We start from the raw sequence: 10916 nt of genomic DNA on the forward strand, positions 1-10916 counted from the left end.
TTGTAAGCTCTGCAATAAAGTCGGCTAAGAATTGTGATTTAATTGCCCCTCTTGACTGATATCTGATGTCGAACTCGGATAATTCGATTGACCACTTTATAAGTCTCCCTGCAATGTCGGGCTTGTGTAGCACTTGTCGTAGTGCGTGATCTGTTCTGACATTGATGACATGACTTTGGAAATAAGGTCGGAGTCTTCGTGCCAAGAAGACTAATGCCAAGGCCAGTTTCTCTATTTTCGGGTAATTAAGCTCGGCATGGTAGAGGGTTTTGCTGACGAAGTATACTAGATGCTGAATTTTGCTTTTTTCTGTGACAAGAGCAGAACTTATCGCCCAATCAGTAACTGATAAGTAAAGAAATAAATCTTCCCCTTGGAGGGGCTTTTGTAGAATCGGCGGTTGTGAGAGAGTTGTTTTTAGTGTGTTAAAGGCTCTTTCACAATCGTCGGTCCATTGAAATCTGTTTTTCTTTTTTATTGTTTGAAAAAAAGGATTAGATTTTGAAGCTAAGCAAGGGACAAATCTTGATAATGCAGCAAACCTTCTTATGAGGCGTTGTACTTCTTTTATAGTCCTCGGGCTTGTCATATCCACCACTGCTCGGCATTTGTCCGGATTTGCTTCGATGCCCCTGTTTGTTAATAAAAACCCTAAGAACTTACCACCTTGTACTCCAAAAGCGCATTTTTCTGGGTTCAAGCGCATGTTGTAGTGGTGTATCTGGTCGAATATTTCTGTTAGGTCGTCAATATGGTTGCTGCCGACCTTTGTTTTGGCGACCATATCATCGACATAAACTTCGATGTTTCTGCCGATTTGTTTGGTGAAACTTTATCCATAAGACGTTGGTAAGTTGCTTCTGCATTCTTTAGTCCAAAAGGCATAACCTTATAACAGTAGTTTCCGAAGTCAGTAATAAAAGCTGTTTTACATTCATCGGAGGGGTGCATAAGTATTTGGTTGTACCTCGAATATGCATCCATAAAACTTAAGGTAGCGTAACCAGAAGCGTTATCTACCAAAGAGTCTATGGATGGTAATGGATAAGAATCCTTCGGGCATGCTTTGTTTAAGTCAGTAAAATCGACGCACATGCGCCACCTACCGTTTTGTTTCCTTACCATAACCACATTGGCTAGCCAGGTGGTAAATCTGATCTCCTTGATGAATTCTGCGCTTATCAGTTTTTGTGTTTCTTCCAACGATGCTTTTCGCCTTTCTTCGCCAAGTTTCCTTTTCTTTTGCTGCACAGGTCTTGCAGATGGGTTTATGGCTGATGATTTGTGGGTTTATACCGGGCATATCGGAAGGTGTCCATGCAAATAAGTCTGCTTGCTCTTGTAGGAAGGCGGTGATGGCGTGTAACTCCTCTGTGCTTATTGACTTTCCTACAAAGGTGAACTTGTTTGGGTCATTGTTAAAGTATACCTTCTGTAAGTCGTCGGACGGAGTTGGTCTTTCTCGGAAGTTGGTTCTTGGGTCTAGGTCGGCCAAAGCCGAACTTTTGTTTATGAGATCGACATTGTTAACTTGTTGTTTTGCATGATTTTGGAACTTCATGCGGATGTTGTAACAGTGCCGGGCTTCTTTATGATCTCCATGGATTGTGACAATGTGATCGTCCTACAAGGGGAACTTAACACACAGGTCAACTGTAGATACAATGGCACCAAACTTGTTTAAGAAGGGGCGGCCAAGGATAATATTATATGGACTGAAGCAATCTACTACTAGATACTGAATATCACAAGTTTTTGAAAGAGGATGCTCACCCAGTGTGGTTTGTAACCACACTGACCCTATTATTGGAACTTGTTCGCCCGAGAAGCTGACCAGAGCTCCCCCCGTTGACTGGAGAATGTTGTTACTGAGCTTCATTTTTTGAAATGTCGAGTAGAATAGGACGTCGGCACTGCTTCTAGGATCTAGAATTACTTTCTTGACCAGCAGGTCGCCCAACTAAAGAGTTATAACCACGAGGTCATCCAAGTTCTGTATAGTTGAGTTGTAGTCTGCTTGTGTAAATGTGACCCGTGGTAGTTGTGTTGTAGTCGCTGCTTCGTTCTGTGGTCCTTCTAGCGAGCATATTGTTCGGAATGACCTTTTTCCTTCCGAGTTTGAGGAACCTCCACTTGCGTATCCTCCTGAAATATAATTAATTACTCCTCGAGACTTTTCATAATTGTTCGTTGTTGACTTGTCCTTTCCTCGGTACTGTTGTTTTGAAAAATTCTCGTTTCTGGAAAGTGTGGAACGTTTTTGGATGTGGCCTCCGATGTACTTATCGAGATGACCTTGCCGAGCTAACCGCTCTAAGAGGTCATTTGCGACCACACAGTCATCAGTGGTGTGGCCGTGCTTCTGGTGAAAGGCACAATATTTTGATTTGTCTACGTTCTTAGTGTCCTGGTAGGTGTCGGCCTTTCTTGGTGGTTTGATGAGTTTTGAATTTAGGATCTCTTTGATGATATCCTCCCGCTTAGTGTTAAATTGCGTATAGGAGTCAAAACGAGGTGTTAGTTTAAAACCTTTCTTACTATTTGGAGTTTTATCGTCGTCTTTGTAGCTTGTCTTGTCAGGCTTTCGAGCTTGTCTGAGCTCCTCAATATCGATCTGCCCTTTGGCTTTCTCTCGGAACTCGGCAAGGGTCTTGGGTTTGGCTACCGCAATTGTTTCTTGGAACTTTTCAGGTCGGAGGCCACTTTTGATTACGTGTAAATGGACTTCGGGATGGAGGTCGGGTATACTGATGGTGACTTTTGTGAAGCGAGTCATATAGTCCTTTAGACTTTCGTGTTGCCCCTGCTTGATGGTATTAAGATAGTCAGAGTCATGTAGATATATTGCGGATTCGGCGAAGTGTTCTTCAAACAGCTTGGCCAGTTGCTGAAATCGCGAGATAGAACCTGCAGGCAAAGCACACAACCAATCAAGTGCAGGACCGTCTAAATAATTTGGAAAACAACGGCATAAAACAGTATCTGATGCACCATTGACGATCATTATTGATCGGAACTTTTTGAGAAATTTCTTCGGGTCTCCGAGCCCATCATAAGGTGTGAGGGTTAGTGGCAGGGTGAATCTTTTTGGCAATTCGAAGGTCATCACTTCTTCTGTGAAGGGTCCTACAAGTTCGTCGGACTCTTCCTTTTCATCTTCGGGTTGAATTTCGTCTGCTCGGATAGTTTCCGAGACATGAGAGGGCTGGGAATGATGCTCATTATCTTCTGGCTGCTGGTGATGGTATTGTTATGTTCTGTCCGAACATGGTTCAGTTTAACGATTTGAGCAGCCATTATCTGGTTTTCGTCAGCTATTCGTTGATTGATTTGTTGTAGCTCAGATACCATCCGCATAAGTTCGGATAGTGAAGGAGGCGGCACGTCAACCATGGGTATGAGTGAAAACAATGGGACCAAAAAGAGAGAATTCTATATTTTCGGCCCCACAGTGGGCGCCAATTAATCTTGCTTGCGAAAGAAATGTATCAACCGAGTTATATTCCCAGGGGCTGAACTTCCAACTCTCCAGACCGAGCTTTTTCCTTTGATGTTGTGTTGTGAAAGTACAAGCAATGAGGAGGAGGAGTGTACCTGCAAAGGTACTTCGAAACTTAAGTCAATATATTATTCTCTTTCTTCATGAAAATGAAAGAAACATTTTACCTTGCTTTATATGGTGGGCTGTTCGTCTGTTACGTTTTTGGTATTAAGTTCGTTCATAAAAGGGTGGATAACGTATCTTTACTAATATGCCGTTATATCATCGGTTATGATAGAAATACTTATTTGACCGAATTATGACTTATGAAAGGATGAGCTTATAACGTATTACGCCGAGTTATAGCTCATAAATGGGTGAGCTATTAACGGGCTACGCCGAGTTATAGCTCATAAATCAGTGAACTCGTAACGCACTACACCGAGTTATATCTCATTTATTACGACCATATCAAGAATGAAATTGTTAGTTGATAAAGATGTCATACATATATAAATACTCCTTAAATAAACATGTTTGACAGACAATACAATATAGATTAAGACAATCTTAAAGGTATTTTATTTTATATTCCTTAATTATTATATATGCTAAATTAAATAAGATTATTTTAAATTATTACTTTTCTAGCATTATCGCTTCTTAAAGTGTTTTGGACTATTCGTATTTTGTATCGATATATATTTTATAAATTTCTAAATTTTGATGGCATACTTGTGCTATTTCAATTCTAATATTCTATACTCTTATTTAAACTATACATTATAAATGTTATATAATAATTTTTAATGTTCAAACAACATTATTCCATTCCTTGTGACTTGAGGTACAACCAAGAAAGCTATTTAGGGCTTGGTTGTGTAACGATTTCAGGTCATCATCAAAAGGTTTTAATCACCAACCACAACCAGAAGTTAACATCAAAATGGAATAGAAGTCCACACTTCAATGGAAAAATTGTACACAATGCCATTGGTGTATTAATTCTCAATCATGCTAACTATATACTAAAATCAGTAATTGAAATTAGCTATTAATATAAAATATGTATTAAAATATAAAATATATATTAAAAATAAATTTAATTATACATATATTTATACATAATAACTAATTTTAATAATTAATTTTAATTTGTAAATAGTATTTTTAAAAAATTTATCAATATTTTTACTTTTTAATAATGTCTATTTGGCAACTACTTTTTTAGTAAAATAATGTTTTTATTAGTAAATCAAATACATAGTTAACTGAAAAGTAGAATTGTCAACAAGAAGTATAGTAGCACAAAGTCTCCATCTAGAATCTTTACGATTTATTTTAATCAACTTCAATTAATACCTTGTTTATACCAACGCAAGTTGGCACAGATGGATGAGGGTCGGTGTCCCTTAACCATCTCTCCCGGGTTCGATACTCACTGGAGGATGGGAATGGAGCTTGCTTGCTTGGGAGGGTCGCCCACTTTGTGTGCCTCTGCAGTACCCGAGGGATTAGTCATTGGGCTTCCGGCCTGATGGATACCCTGGTGTAAACCCAAAAAAAAATTAATACCTTGTTTATAAATTAAATATCTCTATGTACATAACAAATTCACCTGCTGATAATACTATAAACAAGAACGCCCAAAAGAATCTAATCAATAATTAGAGACATTATTTAGATATGTCACGATCAGTCCATCCATTTGAATAAAGAGACTTAGATAATGATATTGACATGTAAGCTATAATCACATAATTTCAATTAGTACGAATTTTCGTTGTGAAACTATTAAACGATTTTTTTATGTAAATTAAATAAATATAAAATTTACGAAAATATATAAAATATAAAGTAATTATTTAAATACACAGCATACTCCATGAGAAAAAAAATTAAATATGTGCATATTTTGGGTATTCAGACCCTATTCTATAACTTAAAATGAAAAAACAGGTATTGAACAACTGAAATGTATTTAAATACTTATTAGAACCTCAGTACTCTAGATACATTCAAATGTTTAATGCGAGTTACAATATCTAAAATATACGTATTTTTTATTTTTTCTTTTAGTACTTTGTGTATTTGGGTAATTACTCTATATTTATATAGTTCCGTAATTTCTATATTCATTTAATTTAAATAATTAAATAAAAGAATCCTGTTATTAAATTCATAAATTTAATAAACAAATTGGATCCTCAGAGTCACAGAATGCTAAGTTGGCTTGCATTCCCACCAATTGGATCCGTATTTGGGAATTCGGCCCATAGGACCATGCCCAATAAAACGTGCAGCTACGTTTCTCTTTATTAGCCACAAATAATTTGTGGCCTGAAAGCAAAACACACTACAACTACAACACATGGGTGTTAACTAACCAGTAACCACCTCCTCTATAACAACCGAGAGCCCGTGACCCAAAAAATAAAAACACACACCTTCTAATGATGTGTATGGGCCCATGAAAAGAGGAGGCTCTGTAACTAAGCCCTGTGGTTGAGAATGGCAGGGTAATTATTTGATGGGGTCGGGCCCATGATAAATTGGTGGTTCTTGGTGTTGTATGGAGTAGTTAGTGCAAGTTATAAGGCAGCTAGAACCGTTGGATGTTTTTGTTGACAATCATTGGATGGGGTCAATGTGTTTTAGGTGGGTGTGAGAGTGAGATCGTGTGGATTGGATGTGGTTGACGTAACACCAAAGGGTCCATTTTAGTGTGTGTTCGTGTCATCTTATCACTTGTTATTTCTTAATGCCTGTCAATTATTTTGTTTGATAAAGTCTTCCGTGTATCGTTTAATAACTTATATATTTCGTGGAATTTTTTATATATTATTAATTGAATAATTAAAATGTATTATATAATATTCTCTTGAAAGAATTTCAAGTAGAAACATCGGTATTCTATTAGTTTTAACCATTGATTTTAATAACAAAAAATATATATAATATATATTAATTGAAAGCGTTAACATATTTCTGTATTTCTCTAACTTAGTTAATTTTTTAAGTGTTTATACAATTACGAGATGTTTTCAAGATGTTGTAATAAGTTCTATTACAAGAACAATAAATAATAAATTATCATGTGATATTATTATTTTTTATTTGATAAATATTAACATATATTATATTTAAAAGTTAAAAGAAAATAAATTTATTTCATAATATTAATGCGAGTATAAATTTTAGGGTATTATAAACTGAAACTTTTAATTATTCATCGTTAAAGTTGTCATTTTTATAGGATAGGATTTTTCTTTACCCAACCAACAGGCTTGTGTGTGTCAAGAGGTGGATGTATACGAGATTATTTCCCATTATTGAATTGAAGAAGCACAAGGTTACACTATACTGTGACATACATCCTTAAAATTCGAACTTGCGGTCAAGATTGCTTGTGGATACACATTTTTTATATGTCTCAAAACTCATCTACTAGATCTGTTAGTGGTAAAAGAAAAAGTGAGAAATTTGGATATATTTTTTTTTATTTTTATAGCCAATAAATTACTGCATGTACAAGATGAAATTCGAATCCCAACATTTATTTAAGTGGATAAGTAAACTGATCACTCGACCAACCTAAGTTAGTTATTATTAGCTTCTATTATTTGCCGAGAAATTCATTTCAACATTATGAAGTACTTTTCATTAGGATTATTTAAGTTGACGCATCATGTAGCTTACATTAACTTTCATTTTCAGATGGGGTTTTGGTTCATAGAATGACAATGACAAGTTGACAACGCACATTACCAGATAGTAATAATTTAATTTCATTATATAAATCAATCATCCTTTAAGTTTAAGGGTAAATTGACGTACGTCGCTATTTGCTGCCCAACTGATCATGTGCTCGGTGATAGTGCACAATTATGCCCAACAAACTTTAACGACTTCATTTCAATTGAAGGGGACTTTTATTTATTACTTTATTTTTTATGGAATACCAATTATTCAGACTAAAATTACCAAGTTAAATTTTAAATTTCTGTTCTGTCGTGCGGATAAAACACTAATATTTTTATTTCGGTTACTATTTTATTTTGGCAACGGATTCCTTACTTTTATTTTTGTGTGGGAGTATCATTAACCATAAGAAAAATATTTATAAATAGAACTCCATCTTTTTGTTTTTTAAAAATAAGACATTTACCCTTTTATATTTTTAGTTTTTTAAAATTTTCCTTTTCTTTTTAACCATTCTTTCAAAGAAGAGAGTCTATGCTAGAGTTCTTCCTACACTCAGCATCATCACAATTGGCTCTGAGAAAAATCTTTCTTTTGATGTCCTCGTATTAGTTACTACCCTCGCGTCGCACTACACTTTCAATTCGGTCTGTGTTCTTGTTCTTCGCTATCGCGTTAATCTGTTAGGTTTCTCGAGTATCGTCACCGATACTGTAGTGAAAATACAATAAGGATAGAGTTCCTTCCCGCCATTGAATTCAACGCGCCGCAGTTTCGTGTTGTCTTTTGACACCGTAAGCTCGAAAAACAATTGAGAATTTATGTGATTTTTGGTGTTAGTGGTTCAGCTTCAAACGAAATCTAGCTCCTTTCGATATTGAATTTCAGTATTCTTAATTGTTGTTCTTTTTGTGACTGTGAATGAACTATTTACTTAGCATTATTCACTATCACTCTATAGATTCTGATTCGGAGATAATTTTAGACTTTGTACATTATATCTTAGATTCTTAGTTGACTTGGGCGTGCTATGTGTTAATCTTGTGGGGTGGTTGTGTGCAAAGAACAAATGATTGAGCTTTTTTAAATGGGAAATACAATTGATGTGAATCTTTATGTCAATAATTATAATTGTTCATCCATTCAGAGACTTTAATCTATGGTGGTTTGAGTTGTGGAAGTCCTACTCTTTTCATGCTGCATTTTCTGAATGCTACTTAGAAATATTTTGCAGAATACAGAATAGAGAAGAAAATGAGAAAAGGGTACTACAGGATTAAGCATATGTTCTGAGATGTTTGCTCATGCTCATGTCTTTCCAAGGTGATTGCTGTGGTCAGAAAATTCTGTTTTTGTTAGTGATTTTCTTAGTCTAGAGACTTAAGAGAGATTTGCTGTCATGGACAAATGAATTCCTTGGTTGTACTAACATTCATATGCTCGGTCCTCTTGAATAACAAGAACACAGACCAAACTGAAAATGTAGTGCGGTGCGAGGGTAGTAACTGACATGAGGACATCAAAGAAAAGATTTTTAGCAGAGTCAATTGTGATGATGCTGAGTGTAGGAGGGAACCCTAGCAAAAACTCTCTTCTTCGAAAGAATAGTTAAAAAGTAAGGGAGAATTTTTAAAAACTAAAAATATAAAAGGGTAAATGTTTTATTTTTAATTCTTTTAAAAATAAAAAAAATGGGATTCTATTTGTAAATATTTTTTCTATGATTAATGATACTCCCACATAAAAATTAGAGTAAGGAATCGTCGCCTTTTATTTTTATCTTGCATCTTTTCTTCTCTCATGTTCCCAACAAGATTGTGTAAGGCAAAATAATTCTTCCTCTGGGGGAGAAAGGAAACTATCTGGAGATGCTTCTATATAACCAATAATTGCTTCCAATAGATTAATAGTCAAATTAATTCTTAAAAGATAGTTTGTTCTTCAAATTCATTCTTAAAAGAATTTATCTATCAAATTGGTCATTCAAAAATTATAACTTAATTTTTTTTTGCCATTCAATCACTCAATTAATAATTTTAGTCAATAATTGATGACATGAAATATTAACTTACATCATATATGACATCTAGAATATCTAATTAGACACTGAATAAATATATTTATGAAAATTTATCAATTTAGTGTGGTTAGGTTATATTAGGATTATGGTTTATATAATTAGGAAAATGAATATTGATAGATTTTCATAAACATATTTGTTCAACGTCTAACTAGATAAGATATGTGTTATGTATGTTATAAGTTAATGTATTATATCATTAATGTTGATAGAAACAGAAGGACAAAAATGATTATTGTAATGTTTGAAGGATTAATTTGATTGATAATTTTTTTTTATGGACAAATTTATACTCATCTTTCAGGAAATAATTCGACCACTAATCCTGCTCGTAATCTTAAGACAATTTTTACAATAGTGATTATACACAAGAGGCAGGTAGAACGACCAGTAAAAAAAGTCTATCATGGTAGATTAAATTCAATAGTTTCAATATATACCTATTTATTTTTTATTAAAGACATCAAACATGATTATAGTATTATACCCTACACTAGAACTGATATGATCTAATGTCAAACTACCATTCAAAATGTTGTCAAGGCTAAATACTTGAGACTCAAGAGAGAGCTATATATAGGAGCAGGTGAAACGAAATGATGAATTCACTCATATTCACATGCAAAGTTCCATAGCTATATTGCACTTCCATTCAGGGTTTTTACTCTATCACCATGTACGCCTCCTGAGAGACCTGCCATTTGGATTAACAGATTCAGCAGCAGCACCATCCACTAAATCTTGCCGGTGTATTCTGCTGCCACTTCTTTTCCTGCTTGATGGTTGGCTTGAATTATCATCTACTGATGCAAATGTCTTGAGCAATTCCGACAGCATCTTAGGGTAACCTTCTTTCAAATGTTCAAAAGCTTCCGACAGCATTACCACTGCACACAACATAAAACAATACACGACTGAGTCTTAGAGTGGAATATATGAGGGCTTCCACAAAATGCACAAATTGAAAAATAAGTGGCTGTCCATATTCTTAGATCACACATTGAATTTTTCTCTGTTCAATGTGTAGCATCCAAATAGAGAATTGAATGACTGTTACTTCAAATGTTTAATTTTCCAACTATAAGAAATGCATGAAAAGGGGAAAGAATGACATTTGAACGATTCTATGACAGTCTCGCCATTCATTATGGTATTTGACCATAAAGCATACCAAATATCTACCAAAACAACTTTAAAACACAAAATGTGTAGGATATGCTAGAAAACATCATGAGGGCAATAGAGTTTATGCTGAAAAAATATTGAAGTTTAAAAACCATAGAACTTCTAAAATAGTACGCACCTCCTATGTTTACTGGATTTGCAATAAATTTTAAACAGATGGCCTTAAGCTGCGGACAATGATGTTTCTCAGCCAGGGCAAGTGTTGTGGCAACAGTGTCAGTGTTGATTTTTTCACTCAATTTTGATTCACACAGTAGTTTTAGACGATCAAGATTATAGAGATCAGCAGCAGCTAACAGATTCTGCACCATGACAGTACACGAGCACATATTTATTGAGCCCATAATATCGGACATCTCAGGAAGTTTGTCTGTGTAAATGAAGAGAAGCATTGCCTGAAAAACTAGATAAAATGAATATTCACTTGGCCAGAACACAACACAAAATAATGAAAGAAAAATGACTATT

The 10916-nt window shown here is 34.8% G+C and overlaps 1 protein-coding gene across 2 annotated transcripts in view; it reads right to left on the reverse strand.

Annotated features, from left to right (window-relative positions):
- Nucleotides 1–9662: 9662 nt before the first annotated feature.
- The window catches only part of LOC107480869 (BTB/POZ and MATH domain-containing protein 3), a 2606-nt gene continuing 1352 nt past the window's right edge, over nt 9663–10916 (reverse strand). Inside the window, exons 3-4 of one of the 2 annotated variants that reach the window (XM_021139073.2) lie at nt 10567–10750; nt 9663–10150 (exon numbers count right to left, since the gene is read on the reverse strand). In XM_021139073.2, coding sequence (XP_020994732.1) covers nt 9933–10150; nt 10567–10750 — 402 coding nt within the window. In that variant the 3' untranslated portion in view covers nt 9663–9932. Of the gene's footprint in view, nt 10151–10566; nt 10844–10916 lie in introns of both variants that reach the window. The other variant, XM_016101066.3, reaches the window with a different exon arrangement.

The sequence above is a fragment of the Arachis duranensis genome, chromosome 3 (assembly GCF_000817695.3).
Source record: "Arachis duranensis cultivar V14167 chromosome 3, aradu.V14167.gnm2.J7QH, whole genome shotgun sequence".
NCBI lineage: Eukaryota > Viridiplantae > Streptophyta > Magnoliopsida > Fabales > Fabaceae > Arachis > Arachis duranensis.